Source organism: Mixophyes fleayi, chromosome 3 (genome assembly GCF_038048845.1).
Source record: "Mixophyes fleayi isolate aMixFle1 chromosome 3, aMixFle1.hap1, whole genome shotgun sequence".
In the NCBI taxonomy this organism is placed as follows: Eukaryota; Metazoa; Chordata; class Amphibia; order Anura; family Limnodynastidae; genus Mixophyes; species Mixophyes fleayi.
Genome location: NC_134404.1, coordinates 222,499,079 through 222,517,635, shown reverse-complemented (window position 1 = coordinate 222,517,635; position 18,557 = coordinate 222,499,079). Strand labels below are relative to the sequence as shown.

General features: G+C 37.6%; 1 protein-coding gene across 1 annotated transcript in view; it reads right to left on the bottom strand.

Moving 5' to 3' along the window:
• The window catches only part of MAP3K5 (mitogen-activated protein kinase kinase kinase 5), a 107,350-nt gene that overhangs the window by 16,002 nt on the left and 72,791 nt on the right, over positions 1–18,557 (bottom strand). The window contains exons 16-20 of the mRNA XM_075203153.1: positions 12,604–12,731; positions 7,737–7,873; positions 5,900–6,005; positions 2,293–2,450; positions 1,604–1,781 (exon numbers count right to left, since the gene is read on the bottom strand). Of these exons, the coding sequence (XP_075059254.1) occupies positions 1,604–1,781; positions 2,293–2,450; positions 5,900–6,005; positions 7,737–7,873; positions 12,604–12,731 (707 nt within the window). The remainder of the gene's footprint in view (positions 1–1,603; positions 1,782–2,292; positions 2,451–5,899; positions 6,006–7,736; positions 7,874–12,603; positions 12,732–18,557) is intronic.

Here is an 18,557-nt window from a genome sequence, read left to right as displayed (position 1 = left end):
CATGCTGCTTTGTGCCTATTAAATCAGTTATGGCATGAGATCTGCCTACATAGTGGCTAATGCTGAGTTGGCCGCATAAGCATCCAAAAAGGAAGCTCTAAAAAGCTGCATGTAAAAATAGCATATTTACTCCCATATGCTGAGGCGTACGTATTAAAAGTTACATCCAGCTCAGGACCAGTAGAATATATGTCAGGTTTACATCAGGCATACATACACAACATGTCATAAGCACAAGACAGTGTGTTAGCATTTTGTAGCGAAAAAACACATTCACTATTAGGTTTAATTTAAATATAAAACCCTATATAATAAAGAAGATATAATAATCGTAATAAATAAATTAACAACTTAATAAAGTAGCAAAAGTTATTTTTGAAATACGCACAATCATATATATGTACAATAAATAAAAAAACAAAAAACAAAAAAACAAACCAAAAAACACCTATAAGCCTCAAAGGTGAATTCCCAATTATCCAATCAGAAGCAGTTACCTAGTGCTGGCAATAGTAAACAATGTGTATTTGCATCAGCCCTCAGGCACCCACAAATGATACGGCTACTGACAGCTTTACATCTGCTCGCAATTACCTGAACACATCCGTACAGTACTCAACCTACGTTACCCAGCTTCAACCCTCCCCTGTTCCTTCGCTCAAGCCACAAGCAGGTAGAAGTGTCAGATAGGAGTAAATCTGCATATATGTGCAGCTTCTATTATGGGCATGTGCAGTATTGTGGATTTTACGCCATGCAAATGGGCGAATGTCCAACTCAGCATGAAGTCCATTATTTGTATCCAGGTGAAACGAAAATCTTATCCTAGAAAACTAAAGACTTTACCATAATTATTTCATAATCAAACTATTCCATACATAGTGCATTCCTGGAAGAAAATGAGGCAAGTGGAACCTACTTATCTGTTATTATTTTCAAATGTATCAAAACTCTCAACTGTTTTCTTTTTTAAATCAACAGCATGGTGTTTTCATGATTTCCCCGTCTACAACTAAACACTCCTTATAACCAGTTTATGAAGATAAAAACAAACATGGCCCTACAATTGTTAACACCTGGGAATCTATGAAAGTTATTCAATCTGCTATATACACGGTAAACTATACGAGTCTCTATTTTCTTATCAGTCCCATCGTCACCAGAAGCAGTGTTTTTGATGCAGCATTTGTGTTCACAATTTTAAATGCAGTCATCCAAAAAAACTACAATGTGGAATCATTATCCTCATCATTATAGCAATACCCACACTTTAGACAACACCATTCCAGAAGTATACCATAGAAGTATACCATAACATTAATTAAAAGGAAATTTATTTCACTGTTTCAAAGATTCAATGCTGGTGGCTTCAACTCTGGGCCAGCTGGGGCTCTGCACTGACCAGTAATGAACCGTGGTGTACTACACCTGCACTTTTCCATGGGAATGAACAGTGATATCTACCACTTTGGTTGAGAAACAACTAAGTTGTGAAAACCACTGTTTCAGAAAATTGGTCTTTAAATGCCATCATTGACTAAGAGTTTTACTAGTTATCATCCACTCAAGGCTTTTATTGATGGATACATGCATATTGGGTCACCTGACAACTTAAGTTGGGACTTTCGTTTTCTACTCGAAACCTTCAAGAAATCATCCATAAGTAACTCAATAGCAGTGGCACGTTTCACGGGGTCTGGCTCAAAGCACCGCAATAGAAAGGCCTTGGCCTCTGCTGACATGGATTCAGGGATTTCTGGATGGATTTTAAACATGCCAACCTATGGTATAGAACAATATATGATTAGATTTGCAGAATATTTGAGAATTTCATACAGCACAAAATAAATCAATTGTTTGTATATAGGCATTGTTTACTATCACTTACTTCTGGGCTATCCATAAACGCAGAGATTAAGGCAGTTTTAGACCAAATTGGCTTAATATTGCTGAGCCTGTCAGTCCAAACAGACCTTCATGTCCATTAACATCTGATCAGAATTGATAACTTGTTGACTAGCATTTTATTAGAGAGAATATTCAAATTAAGTTATGCCATATAATTGGGAGGCGACAGAAATAATAGATAAGCACAATATGATGATTTTGATTAAATAAAAGTAACTAATGAGGTTTCAGAATGCAACAATATGCTATAGGTATTCTGTCCCAAGATGGTTAAACTCATTAATACACAACGATGTTTGTAAATAAAAAATGAACACTTAATATTATGATACCTTATTTTCACAGTCACATCTATATATGATCACAAAATTAAAGTGACCTTACTTTGAACATGGCAGCCTGTGGTTCTCCTAGTTCATAAAAGGGCGGTTTTCCTGTAGCCATCTCTATTACTGTGCAGCCCAGAGACCAGATGTCTGCTGGCTTTCCGTATCCTCTTGGTCCCTTATCTATTATTTCTGGAGCCATATACTGAAGAGTGCCTGAAAAAAAAAACGTTGCATCAATTCACACATGGCAAATTGCAGAATCAGTTGATATTGACCACCGGAAGCAAAATGACCACTAGACCTAAAATGACAACGTCCAAAAATATATAGGTACACATTTGTATCCGAAATATCAAAACTAAGAATCCATACAAGCAGTTTTGAAACTTTTTTGTTTCAAATGCACTTTTCATGACTATTAAAATGCGTATAATATGCACTGTGGAAAACCACTCTCACAATGCTAATTCTACTAGAAGAAAGTTGTTAACACAAAAAGTGAATTAAAATAGAACACAAGAAAAGCATATAACACATATAGATGTGTGTTCATGTCCTACAGACACTTGTGATAAGGATAGGGGAGGCATTATTCCCATGGACAACAGACCATTTGCTACAGATAGCCTTCTGGGCCAAACATAGCTGAAAACAGAATAGTAGATTTCAGTGATACATATAATACAAATCAATGTCAAACATCTTAACCAGAACTTTCACAAGATACCTGTTGTCTTTCAATAAAATGGTATATTAGATCAAAACACTTTAAAATAGTTTTTAGTACTCAGTACATTTAAAGACATGTACGGACACAAACTATTAAGACCGTTCTAAGATGTTAGAAACCTTCAAGGGTCTATGATGTCTCTGCAAACTGAACATAACCACCAAAAGACAAGAAATGTAAAACCATAATCTGGACTGTACATAGCATTGTATGTATCACTAGGAATATTACCCTTTATTAAATGTCAACCATTAGAAGATAATTGTATCACTTCAGATATAAATTTGTTTGCCATTTTAAAAATGTATTAATTTTCTTTGGAGTAAGGAAAACCTAAAATACAAAATTACTCTATAGAATTTGTAACTTCAGTTAAGCATGCAACTGACGAATGAAACTGAAAGGAAGACCATTTTTCGCCTGTGTTCTGCGGAGGAAGACTTTCTGTTCGTCTAGACTTCCCTTTTACTGCCTACAACACGCGTGTAGTTTTACATAGATTACAAATTGTATGATTGTTTTAATAAATCTTTGCTAATTTATTGATATGTAAATGAACGTGGATCCTTTTAGATTAAGAAGTGGTGCCACATTCTCAATGTGATGCAGGTTTCTATATATTCATGAAGGCTATACTGCAAGTACACACCCCATTCAGCAATGGTTTAAGACGAGTGTATCAATTATTCACCCCGAGAGATTTAAAAACTTTGACTCCCACATTGTCTTTGATTTTATTGCAAAACTAAAAATTCATCAATTTTCCTGGTATTGTTGGGCTTTACCTTTTCTTTCATCTATTCAAGTATATTATATATTGGTGGGTGTGTTATTTTTTTTTTTGACAACACATATCAAGAGAGATATTTTTATTTCACCTGCGGCCCCCAGCTATTTCCTGCTTTATCGTCAGATTTGTTTGTTATAGCTTGTAACACTTGTATACAATTATTTGTTATAATTGGTAGTTAATTTTTCATTCATTTATCCTCCTCCCACAATTAGCAGTGGTTTAGAGGAGAGACTCTTAAATTTTAGAGATATAATGTAATGTAAATATATTAAAGGCATTCTTTACTAAAATTGATCAAGACACTAAGAGAAACAGCCGTGTCTAAACCATTATCTAATTCCCCCAATCCTTTAAAAGGCTTTATAAAATGAAAACAGATCTGCTGTGTAGCTATAATTGTTTACCATACACAGATCTCAGCGTATGTTTTGATGTATCCAGAGAATGAAGGTGAATCTGCCTGGAGAATAAACTTCGATACTAGGTCTTAAGACAAAATGGTGCATAGTCCCAACAGCTCACTGACTTAGCTACTAGGGATAGAGCAAAGGAGCTCAAACTCAGTCCCTCAAGAGCTACCAACAGTTCAGGTTTTCAGGATTTCATTAATCATGCACAGATGAGTGAATCTATTTTCTTGGGTCAGTAAATATTCCACTTGTTTCTGCAGACAGGAATCCTGAAAACATGATCTGTTGGTAGCACTTGAGGACTGGGTTTGAGCACCTCTGTTATAGAGGATACAAGTATTGGTCCCAATGAAAACATTAGCCCCTCACATTACCACCATTAACCATCCTTACTTCTGGTCCGTCTCCTCAGTAGCAGTCCCTATGTATTCTCCTCAACACCAGTCCCTGTTCTCACTACCTGCTCACCACGTTGTCAACAGTCCCTATTACCACAGCCTGCCTTCCTCTTCAGAACCTGCCCACCACCCCACTTAGCCACCAGCCCCTATGGTCAGATGGAAAGGTTGAAAAATGAGTCACAAACTTCATACAATTGCACCATATTGCTGCTGAACACTTATCCTGCCGATTGCGCCAAGCGGCTAGATTGACTCATGTGTGGCTGCCTTGTATCGGTACTCCTGCTATTATTTATATCTACTGAGAGATTTAAAGGACCAGTCTAGTTCCAAATACAGCAATTGTAACGAAAATAAAGCAAATAACTATTAAGGTGGACTTGCCAACTACACACAGTGGAGGAGGTCCTTTTTTGGGTGGAACGAATACTAATGGAAAGCAAATTAAAATTATTAAAACTAGTATTTTAAGAATAGAAATTAGACCTCAAAGGAAAACAGAAAACTTACAATCATAGTAGGTATATCAATATGGAAGAGTTTTCGAATACCGCTTTCATACTGCCCCCCCGGCAATATCCCGGGTTTTTCAAGCCGGGTTTTTGCCGGGGCTCGGAGCGTCCCAGCTCAGAAACACCATTCATACTGCACCTCGGACCCGGGAATTTCCCGGGTTGACCCCATCCATACTGCACAAGTCTGTGCCCTGGCAATTTGTGGGAGTCATCACCAGAGCAGTTTTCATTGGCTGAAAAATGGTGATGTCATCCACCATTTCTCCTAAACTCCTTCTCGAATCTTCCACAGGCTCCCACCGATGACATCATCCTCCAGAGACAGGCAGACAGCCAATCAGCTTGTTTTCTGTGCAACCCGGGTTGCACCATTCATAGTGCAGGTAACCCGGGTCCGACCCGGGTTTTTAGACCCGGGATTTTTGACTTGTACCATTCATACTGCACCAAGACCCGGGTCGTTTGAGCTCGCCCTGGCAAAAACCCTGGATTTTGGTGCAGTATGAATGGGGTATCAGTTGATACATTCAAATTTTATAAAGAAGAATTTCATTTAAAGTCACTTGTAATAACTTAAAAAAGCGGAATATCTTTGTATCATTAACTATAAATATACCTTCATATAATATTATTCTTTAGTAACATTTATGATATGAAAGCCATTTGGCTGTAATTTTGAATATAACTATTTATTTTATCAGGGGAAGAATGCAGTGATTCTTAAATGACCAATTTTTACTAATTCTAATTGGGAATGTTGGCAAGTACGCTAAATATCTTTTTGCCATCATACACAAGGGTATAAACGCTTACCAGTAAAGGTTTCTGTATTTGGGTTGATACCAGCAAGTCTCTTAGATGTCCCAAAGTCAGAGATTTTCAGGACACCACTATATGTGTTTATCAAGACATTATCACCCTAAAATTGAGAAAAGAATATTAATTAATTCAGTAGAGTGGGAATATATATTTACACTTCTACAGTAAGATCAGCTCACATGGGAAACTGATTTAGCCATAACGAAGTACTTTATGTCAGGATACCAGATTATGCCCATTCATGTCTACTGCAAGATGCATACAGTTGTATTTACATGAAAATACATGCTATAAATCATGGGTAAATATAAATGGTACCAGTCATTTACTAAAGTATCACCTGTTAACTAGTATCGTGAATGGTGTAATGGGCATTTCTGTAATAGCATAGAATTTTGTACAAAGAACAATAAAGCTATGTACTAATGGGCATTAATAGCAATATCACAGTATAACACTGTTCACTACTGCTTATAAATCTCATTTGAATATTCAGATAATAAAAGACTTATCTATTTAAAGTGAATGTTTACATACAACAAAAGTTGTACTGACCTATTACAAGTGATCAAATATGAAAGGTAATCATTTAAAAATAAAATATAACCATTTAAAAGAAAAAAAAATATATACACTATTTTTCTATACCTAGACACATATACACACACATTTTTTTTTTCTGTCTACATGGCATTGGCAAATTAGCATATTTTAAAAGCAATCTATTGCTGCAGTGGATTTATTCAAATGTTTCTCTTTTTCAAGTATATATTGAAATATGTCATTAAGTGACGTGACAAAGAGCAGGAGAGTTGGAGGTGCAATATGCGATTGTATATGGTATTTGAATGTAAACAGCAAAACATTTGTAACTGCAGGTAATACATACCTCCCAACTGTTCCAATTTTGTCGGGACACCCCGATTAATGGGCTGCAAAATTAATGCGCCTTAACGAAAAATTTGTTCATTTGTGGACAGAACAGGGGTGGGGAGTGGGGCTTACTTTATCCATGTTGAAAGGTGTGAGTAACAGTTAATATATCCCGTCTTCTAGAGAGTGTAAAATATTATTTATCCTTTAATAGTTTTCAATCAGTTGAAAAATGCAGCTACAGGTTTAAAATTTAAACAATTTAAAATATCCCAACACACCTTCTCCTGAACTAGTCCTGCACATACTGCACTAGTATCCGATACAGGCATATGTGAATTTGTATTGGGTCATTTTATTTAAACTGTTTCCTAGGTATATTTAGTAACAGATGCTGGGATGCCAAATGTGCATGACCCCTCCTCCCTTATATCCCCCCTTGTACCTTGGCATCTAATGCCTGTGAGAATTATGGTAGCAGCACCAGACAAGATCACACAAATGCTGTCTCTAATGTTACAAATAAGAACTCCACCTACCAGTGACTTCCTCTTCTCTCCAGTAAGTATCACAATGTGGAGCTGGCATCTCGGCCCACTGTCATTTGTGAGATTTCTGCCACCTCCCTGGCTATGGTCAATTATCCTGCTCCAGAACGTAACAGGATTTTAAATTATATATTGGACAGCTGTTTGTGAGTGTCTCTCACTGGAAGTGTCTAAGACTACTAGTACTAGATTAGATCATTGAGCTAATTAGGTAGAGATGGTTGTTCGTGCCTAATCACACTGGTGAGTAGACTTCTTTAAACCTATGGATATCTAGTACTTGGCTCTATAATTGGTGTCGTCTAAGCATTTTGCACCACTGTTGAAGACTAATCTGTACACATATAGTGCCAGCACTTTTATCCGTCTCCCTCAATTAATCTTTCTTAATATACAAACTTAACACAGACCTTTATGTCTCGATGTACTATCTGATTGTCGTGAAGATATTTCAAGCCTTCGAGGATCTGTTTAGTATAAAATCCAATAGTTTGTTCATTGTCTTTCAAAGGTCCCCATTTTGATCGAAGAAGAGCAGAAAGGCTTCCTGTAATAAAACAAAATGTCATACTGTGCTCCTTCTCGTGTACTTGTGAGAAGCATAAAAGAAGCACCAAAAATACAAAATGTGTCTAAAGACAAGAATGATTAAAGTTATTGTTGTCTACTTTTAATTCAAGTTGTTTATTGGTGAATGATTAGGTTCTGATCTAGGAGCAATGCGAGCACACTCTTCTGTGAACAGTGGGTTGTGCAGTACACAGAAAGCCTAAATAGAACAGATCTGAACTGGACACAGGAGACAAGTTGTAAACACCGTAGTAAACTCAACCCCAGCCTTCATCAGTGTGGAAATTAATCTTAGTCTTTAAGAAAAGCAGATCAGTTTTGCTTATTTTTATTTTAGTGTGCATGAAGATTTTACACTTATTCTATTAGTAGTAACAAGAACACTGTTTAGCTGTGGTGAGTTAACATAAGTGTGTGTCATCTAAGTGCTTGTCTTCTCTGCTAAAGAGATGTTCATTTTTGTCATAGCTGTTACTTTCCACTTTTTGCATAAATGTGGGAGGTTAGATCTGTTTCTTTGCAGACCATTCATAGCCTGCACATATTTGCATCATTATTAACATGACTGCTTGTCTAGGTTTGGAACCAAGCAAATTATGAGACTGCGAGACCGGTCATTCGGCCCGGCCTCATAACTTTTCACATGTATCAAAGTAAAAGGATCATTACACCTTTGTGGATTTTCTTTCCCACTTACATAAAACACATCCACCTCCACCAACTCTGTACTAGATACAGTTGTTGTTTGCCATACTGGTGTAATTTAAATGTTTCTTGTGTTGAATAAATTGGTAAATAATAAGCTATAAGAGTTACAGTTTTATCAGAAAAAACTTGAGGATCCAATAATATAAAACACAAGGTGGAGAACCCCAAAGGGGCAGGAATGATTTGAATGATTCCATAGAGTAGCAGTTGAGCACATCCAAGATGGCTGCCTCACCGTCTGCAACAATGTAAAGTGCTATCAATCCTATTGGGCAAAAGATGCTACGTACAAAAATAGGTTTTATTCATTCTCTCTCTGCTCCAAAAAGTGCCCTCTGCAGTTTGGCAATAGGGGCAACCACGACAGGAAGCGGTTTAGGCAAAGGACGCCTGGGATCCAAAAATAGGTAAGTAAAGAAAGAGCACATTAAATTCCATCTGCACAAATGATAATTGGGATGTGTGTTTTCCTGCCTATGCTTAAACTAAATTGTTAAGATTTGGTGCTCAAACTCTGTTCATTTTTTATTACTGAAGCACTGGGGCTCCTTGTTTTGTGGAGCAGTGCAGAGCATCATCATCATCACCATTTCAATGTGCAGAACAAATTTCTGTAAAGGCAAAAAGAGGTGATGTAGCATATTTTCAGATGCTGTCAATTCATAAATTTAAGATGGGATTCAAGCGTAGTAAATTGATTCAAAAAGCACAGCATGCATGTGCTGATTACTTTTACATTCAACTGATATCGATAGTATGACTCTCCCAAAGTGCCATATACTGCAAGGAATTTCATTATGATGTTTTGGAAAACATATGTGACGCAATGTGTTTGCTCAAAGCAGCAGCACGTGAAAAAAATTATAATTTTGATAAGTGCAACATCTGTATATCACATAGAAACAGAACTCTACTATACAGTTAATGGCAGATTTAACTCTTGTGGAGTCCTTGCCTGAAAGATTGCACACAGCAAATGAGAATGGGTCCTCTAAAGTCTCTTGTTCAGGGAAGAGTTTGGCCCATACAGTCACAGCTAGGAGTATGGTTTGGAGCAGGCTGGGATTTATTTTGCATTAATGTTGATGGAATTTATATTAAACCTTTATTGGAGTCTCCATGTTACATGATTATTTTCCAATTAAGCGTCACTTATGGAGCTGAATTAGTTAAAAGATGCAAGAGGGTGGAGGGTCTTTTACCTTTAATTCTTTATCTGGGAATCAATACATATTACAATGTGGTGCAGGGGAGGGCTGACAAATTTTAGCCCGGGGATCATGACCCGACTAAGCAGCCTATTTTAATGGTAAAAAGATGCAGGTGGCCCAATGAACCAGCCCAAAGTAGCTCACTATGGGACCAGCCCAGCCTGCCCCTGAATGTGGGTATCGGTCAGCGTCAGACCATGGACAAAGCATCTCACCAACTAACTACCACCATCTAGATAAAAGGGTAAACGAAATAACATCAATCATAACAAAGGAGGGGCATAGTTGCAGTGGATTGGGGGGAGGGGGGAATCTAGGAGACGTTCCAGACGGTTTGCCAAGTACTTTACAGGCCCACCATTTTATTTTTATAAGGCTATGCCTCATGTGTCAAGGGGATGTTCATGTTTAAGGGAGTGATTACCCTCCCCCTAGGTTCACAACCATGTCCTCAAGGTGGGTTCTTGCTTCTGTTTCCAATAAACAGTCAACCAAAGATTTAACAGTGTTAACTAGGTAAAATAACAAGGATTTTAGTATTAGGTGAAACACAGGATCATCTGGAACTTGAAAACAGACTTTTTCTATCAACGATTATTGTCTACTACGGATTGGAGGAACTAGGTAAATTGGCAACTGTATCTCACTAACATGCAGAAAAAACCCCCCATACAATGTACTGAGTATTTTGGAGGTGATTCCAGGTTGGCAAAGGGCTATATTACACTGATGGGCAACGGGTGGCCCTAGAGCCGCATGTGGCCCTCCAAACATTCACCTGCGGCCCCCAGCTCCTTCCTGCTTTGTCGTCAGTTTTTTTTGTTACAGCTTGTAACACTTGTTTAAAATGCCTGCTAATATGTTGTTACAGATAGATGTATCTATCTTTGCTTAAATATACTGTTTTAACTGTGATTAAAAGTAATGTGCAGGTCTTTTGAAGCTCACACTGTAACTTTCCATATGTAAAAATAACTCCAATTTTAAACCCCCTCAGAGGTGGAAATGATTGGGGGTTTACCTATACATGTAATAGAATGCATTTCTAGGAGTAATTCTACCTACAAAAAAAATAAATAATAAAATATGCAATGATGGAGCATGAAATGAAGACAATTCCAATGTCCACTTGCCCACGGGACTTATCGAATGATAAGCATTTTAGGAGAAATATAGAAAAGTTGAAATGAATAAAGGGAATAGTCCAAATGGAAAACAGGCAGAAACTTGAAGTTTTGCATCTCAGTTCGCAATTCTTCAAACAGTTACACAACACTTGTAATTTACACAGGAGCACAGCCTGAAAGTCAAAGTGTAGCTGTATGCACGAATACTAAATGTGTTATATGTCTGCCATTAGTAACTGACTTTGTACACTTTATATTGACAGAATGTATATATATAGATCTCCAGACACACAAACAACTGTCTGTCTAATAATAGAAGCTACAATTTAGCAACCACTAACTGCTTCATGACTACCTGTTTGTGTCTCATCTTACACTGGTACTTTATTTGTGCTGCTCTGCAACCCAAAGATCTTCTTGGGCATTATGGTAATTGCTACCACACACTTCAGCCTTCAGCAGTTTCTGAAATCTATTTAGACTAATGAAAATGATCACTTCTAGCATTTATAAAATTCTTTTCTAATTTCAGCTGATTGCTTCAGCATAATGAACTTGCATATACTATACAAAGGCAACGAGAACTGAAAACCATTCAAACTCTTATACGGAAATTAACATATAGATCCTGATTCATTCAAAGTGAGCGTAAAACTGATGATAAATGCAAACAGGTATGCCCATATTTTAAAAAAAGAGGATATCAAGATACGTTGAATACGGGTCTAAGTACGCAGCAATATCTGTATGCAGACAGACGCAACACTACAGGAACGCACAACGTATATGTATATATAAAGTCCCATCAGAACGCATAGATCAAAAATAAAATTATGAAATACATTTAACACCTGTTAATGATAAAATCATTAATGAAAGTACATAAAAAAAAATAAGTGTTTTTCCTTTTTAGATGAAATACATCAGGATTATTAATGCCTACTGTACATAAAATGCATTTTTACAGTTGCTCTCGATTACAAACATGTTTTGACAAGCATATGCGACAGTCATCACTATCACTCTGCATTTACACCTGCCCTACAGATTGTGCAAATGATACGGCTGATAATATGTACCTCATAAATGCCCAGAGCTTGAATCGGATAGATGTGTGTGTAATCACCTTGGCACACCATAACTGTACATTGACTACATGCATGTACCCTTTCCGTACCCCGTTCCGCCCTTAAAATCGCAGGCAGTAGTGTCGTTTGCATTCAAAGATGAATTGCATGCACTTGCGCTCACTGGCGTAGAGTCTCATACTGAGCATGCGCAGAGCAATTTTCCAGAAAATACTGCACGTATTGGGATTTATGTTCCTTAATGAATCAGGTCCGTAGTGCTGAAATTCACATGTTGCACAATTTGCATTTATTTCAATGCACTTCAACCTTAAATATTGTTCCTCAGAATCATATGCTGGCATTGTAAGCCTTTCGCAATACAATAATTTGAGAGTGTGGCTTACTGGTAAGAGATGTATGTGAGATCATTGGGCATGACACTCAAAATATGTCAAAGTGCAGACAAAAAAGTGTCAGGCACAACTCCTTTGTTTCTACATATCCTGCACAGAGTAACAACAAAACTATGTCTAACAAATACATTCCCCTGTGGGGGCACAATTAAGCAAATACATTTTCTGACTGTCTTACCTCCTGGTACCTGCTCCATAAAAATCTTAATAAATCCATTTTCACTGAATGATCCCATATATTGGACAATATTCTTGTGTTTGAGATGCTTGTGAAGAGCAATCTCTTCGTGGAGGGGTTGTGAGTACCTGCAGATATTAATACAGTTTTACTAAACATTACAATTGGCAACAAAACATAAGAGAACAAAACAATTTTCATATTGAGATGCATAAGGAGGACAGTAAGGAAATTTCATGAACGGTTCTTCAAATACCAATCTTGTTAAAGGCGCAACTCCACCTTTAAAAGGAAATATGCCCTGCACGTTTAGAAAATAATGGTGCCTCCCATTATCTGAAGCAGAGCGCCAGCTCGTCTGGTGCTTCAGGACTAAAGTCTATCCAGAGCTCTATGAAACCATGTCATACAGTCTGGGTGACAGCAGTGGAAGGCTTTGTTGCGTCATACAGTCAAAACAAGTGTTGAGTGAGTTTTTAGTTTCAGGTAAAGGAGGGGATCATGGAGTGAGGAAGCCCCAATTTGCTGAACATGGTGGCAAATGTAATTAACAAAAGAGCGTTATTTTGGAGGAGGGGAGAGTGCACATAAATTATAAATAGATGCTGGTGAGTCAGGGACTAAAAAGGAAGCCCTGGAAAGCTTCATTTGTCCAACAGGTTCCTAGTTGAACACCCCTGATTAAAACCATCATCATCATCATCTATTTATATAGCGCCACTGATTCCGCAGCGCTGTACAGAGAACTCATTCCAGTCCCTGCCCCATTGGAGCTTACAGTCTAAATTCCCTAACATACACACACACACATACACACACACACACACACAGACACACGGACAGAGAGAGAAAAAGAGAGACTAGGGTCAATTTTGATAGCAGCCAACTAACCTACTAGTATGTTTTTTTGGAGTATAGGAGGAAACCAGAGCACCTGGAGGAAACCCACGCAAACACGGGGAGAAATACTAACTCCGCACAGATAAGGCCATGGTCGGGAATTGAACTCATGACCCTAGCACTGTGAGACAGAAGTGCTAACCACTAAGCCACCGTGCTCGGATAAGAAGTTCCTAATGACAATACAGTCTCAATACAAATATATTACTTAATATCTGTTACTTGTTATTCTTAGATGGTTTTAAGACTCCGAAGAGGGTTGTTTGCGACTACAATCAGTGGTGAAGCTTACGAAGTCAAAATTTGCAATACAAATTTCATGCTTCTGTGTTGGGCCTGAAACACCATCTTAAAGACCATTATATACCACTTCAGAAAAAAATACAGTAACTAAATTACACTCAAATACGAAGTAAGTGTCTTTTTTGTAAATGGAAGAAGACGACTATAGCATTGATAACAAACCAATCAATTCCTTTATCCGATTGCTAGACCAAGGAACAAACAAGGACCCAGAACAGTTGCACACTCCAGCAGTTATAGTGAATAAAAGCCTAAAAACCACCAACTTCTCTAAGGAAACTATGAATATTAACCCATGAACAATTTTTACCAGGATCCAACATAATCAGCACATTCACTGTTAAACTAATGCTTATTTAGTGTGGAAGGACAGGAAACCATTTCAAGAGTTTCCCATCAAGACAAGTCTGTTTCAGCTGCACATTTCAGAACATTAAACTGCAAAGATCTCTCTTTAGATGGATAGTAAAATGACAGAAGGGAAACATTGCTGATAGGTCTTTACCTTAACATCTTTCTTCATTCTTATTTAACTGAATTACCCCATGCATGAACATCATTTATCTCATCACAAAAATGCACAAGACAAAAAAATATTTAAAAAAACAGAATTTTATTTTTTAACAAAATATATTTTACATATAAAAATACCTTATACATATACATGTAACCCCTTTGCCTAGCGGTTGGCGGTAGTGTGCCATCCTTATCTCCTACCTCCCTGTACCTGTCAGACAACCAGCCAGGTGTAGCTCAGTCTCTCTATCTTCAGGCTACTGTGGGTCAAATGTTTTCAAAAGTGTCTCTGTACATGAAGTTTAGCAACAGTAAAGCAGATGCAGCATAGTACAGTTACCAGCGATGAAATTAATGAGTGTCAGTTCATCTCATTTGGTTGAAAGAAATAAGGTAGTTTATTTACAGTCACATACATCTTCAAACGTTTATCTTCAACACATAGTTGTTACATGTAGCAGTGGAATCACTTTACATGAAAACTGAATTTCTTACTCTCTCTCTACCTCTACAATAGTACGGTCACACCGGCATACTGTACACCTACAGGTACCAGGTTTACCTCACTCTGTTTTTAGTTACACTTTGGTCTCTATCAAATGCAGGACAGGTTAGCAGCATCATGCCCTAACTGTATACACTATCATAACATGCCTGGCTCTCTGCCAGGCTATCTCTAGATTCTACAGCCTCCCTCTTGGAACTCAGACACTCCAGTACCATTTTATTGGAGCCGCAACTGCCATAGACAGAACAACGACCCAAGCTCAATAAAATGCATGACTGCTAATATACAGTGCCTTAATGAAATCAGGTGTAGATGCCATTAGTGGTGGCCAGGATGCCGGTCCATCACAAGGAACACCTCTGGGCTCTGACTTTATTTTTTGGAGAAGAAACATAGTAACCCTATGATGGAAATTATGGTTATTGGCCTTGTTCCAAAACCTAGAAGATTACACAGGAGCACTCTACGTTAGAGACAGGAAGACTGAGAGCAAGTGGGTGGAGCTGGAGATTGAGACATGAGGCTGGAAGTTTAAGATAAGATCAGAGATCCAAGCAAGAGACAGCGGTAAGTCCTGTCAGGTAGGGCATATGGAGGAATATAGAGGAATTTAACGGAGAAGCAGTCCACCTGAAAAGAGACTTGTGAGAGGAGAGAAAGGCGGCTCTTTGAGGAAAAAAAAACAGCCATCAGTGAGAAGACCGACTGTTTCGGAGGGGAAAAATTATCCCATCTGGTGAGTGAGGGGATTTTATCCGAGAGACTGACAGAACCTTTGTGACAGGAACTCTGGAGAAATGGTTGAGAAGAATCAGCAGAGGTAAATAACTGCATAACCTGCGTTTTAGGTATTTTTTACTGTACAGATGTTTCTCAATCAACTGGTGGGAAGGGAACCTATTAGTGAACGTCACCTGCCCGAATTCAGAGAGTGACTTCCCCTGTTGAATAGTCCTTCTCAGTGTTTTCTCAAATCCAGTCCTCAGGGACTCTTAACAGTGCAGGTTTTCCAGGTCTCACAGTATCACATGTGACACAATTGAATCCCCTTGTACCATGTGTCAGTCAGTAATGAATACACCTGTGCTCCAGCAAAGACATATGAAAAGCATGCACGGTTAGAGTTCCCCGAGGGCTGGATTTGGGAAACTGAGTCTACCTCTATCCCTGTGTGTTCATAAGAGTGAAGGCAGTTTCTCTTGTGATACTCCTCACAAAAGAGATTGTGTTTACAATTGCACAGCAGCAAAGTGTAACCTACATTACTGCCTGGGATATTACATAACAGACTACAGCAGCCATAACTCCCTGAGAGGGTATGTGGTCAGAAACAAGACTATATAGAGTGAGTGACAAACCAAAGAGGGTCTTCTGTCTTCTCTTTTACCTGCATCAGTTTCAGTAACAGTCTGATTCATTGAGTCAGGCTACCTGCCTGGGTTTAACCCACCAGTGCATTCATTGAGGGACAATGCCTAATCTGATTAGAACGCAACAACTACTCAGTGGCCTGGATAACCAACAATACCATGGTCATTAAACCATGACTAAAGACCTGATTAATCCTCAGAGGGCTGGTCCTTAGAGCACCTACCTGCTCATCTTATTGATCTAATTTGATCTGTTACTCTTGCATCAATAAACAGATCCAAAGAGATTCTTTACACAGTGTGTTGTGATAATTATAGCTAAAATATGTATTTAGAGTTGGGCAGTGAATCTTGATTGGCGACCCCTGGTATCCTAAGGTGACAGACACACCATGCAGGACATATCTACCCCTATATCCCCCCCTCTGCGATTAACACCACGAATATACACAGTGTATTCGCACACATTTGAGTTCAGATTACACGGAATCTAGAAATACAATGACGATTCCTAATGATATCTACTATGTACAACGCTGTAGAACTTTTGTAGCGCCTAATTAAAGAGAATAAAAATGATGTTATCAGCTTTCTCCATGTCAATGGGGAGAGCTCACTCACTTCTGCAATAAACAATACAGCAGTCACGTGACTGCATTTGTCATCCGAGTTTATTAACATTCATTGAGCTAATAGGGCTTTAGCAATATTACAATTTCATTTTATACATTTCCTTCCAGTCTCCTAGGTCTCATGCAGCTATTACATGCAAAAGGGGACAGACATTTTCATGCTTATGTAATGAAGTATCTTTAATATCTAACTTTGTACAAAACTTCTGTAGAGCTATTGCCTTATTTATAAACGGCTACACAAAATGTGGATATTATGAATGAAGTCAAATCTCTGCATTAATAAATGTTTTTTAAAATATGTAAAATCTGTTTTAATTTTTAAACAAACTGCATACAAACATTTCTGAAATAAAATAAATAAAAAGTCCCTAATGTGATATATAAAAAGTAGATTTACAATGCAGTTGGATTGAGTCTTTCCAACATTTAAAATTTTTACAAAACAACAACTATAATTCTCATGTGAAGAATGAGCATAAGTAGTTTACAAAAGCTTTTTTGCATTGCTTTTAGAGCACACACATAAAATAAGTCTATAAGCACTAATGGAACGTAATCTGTTTTTATTGGGTTGGGCTGGCATTAAATGTGCCAGACATTTAACAAATTGCTTTTTCCAGTGGTCAAAAGTTCACCATCATGCAGTCTGCAAGTTAATATATTACATTATCTGGTTAAACACTGCCCATTTGAAAGAACAAACTTTCAGATTTATACTGCCCTAAAACAAATTCTCGGTCCCATGTCCTGGCAGAACTTATGCTTCTGACTTGCTGGCACTTTTCCCCTTCCCAGCTGTGACTAGTTGAGCGTTAAGAGAAAAAAAAAAATAAAGAAAAGTTTGTATACTCTTAACAGAGTGTTTTTGGGTTTTTTTCAAATCAAATTCTATTGTTTAACAGTGCAAAATCTAGCCTAGTGTTACGCCGTCGGCAAGCCACCATAGGCTGTCACTTAATGTTATGTGTACTGCATTACACGTCTTTCTCTCTGTCCACTGTCCTCTCTATTGCCCCCATGTTGGAGCTGTTTTTTGAGATGTTATCTTCAACAATTCTACATCCAACTCTGTATGAGACCCTGCATTTGTACTCTTTAGATTGTTGCTCCTTGTTTTAAAGACAAGGCAGAATATTACATGACAGTATATGATTGACATTTGTGTATATGCGCTGTGGACACAACCCAGCTCAGCTCTTCTTTCTTTATTTTAGTTTTTTTTGACATTTAAGTATAAGTAATAGTATCCTTTTTTTGACCTGCAGCATGTGCTTTGAGCCCAGCCATATATTATTTAGTATTACATTTTTATACAATTTTATATTGTTTATTTATTGCACCTCTTATTATTAGCACCCGATTATCTTGGATCCTAAAGGCTTCCCCAATGCATTTACATGAGGTAAAAGCGAAACATAGAACAAGATGCGCTCTGTAAAATGCAACACGTGTAAAAAACGTCAATAAGGTATGGTTACAGTAGAAATAAAAGTCTGTACTGTCAGACCCATTTACATGGATTGTGCAAGTATTTAAAATCACTGCTGGGTTTGAGCCCTTACATGATAAAGCCATGTGTGCTTAAAGCAAGTTCTGTTTAATAATATTAGCAATATAACGTCAAGAAATCTAAAAAAAACAAAAAAAACAAACCAAAAAAAAAAAACAGAGCATCCTATTATTGTAAAATTGTTTATTGTTGTAAACTGATCATACTCTCCA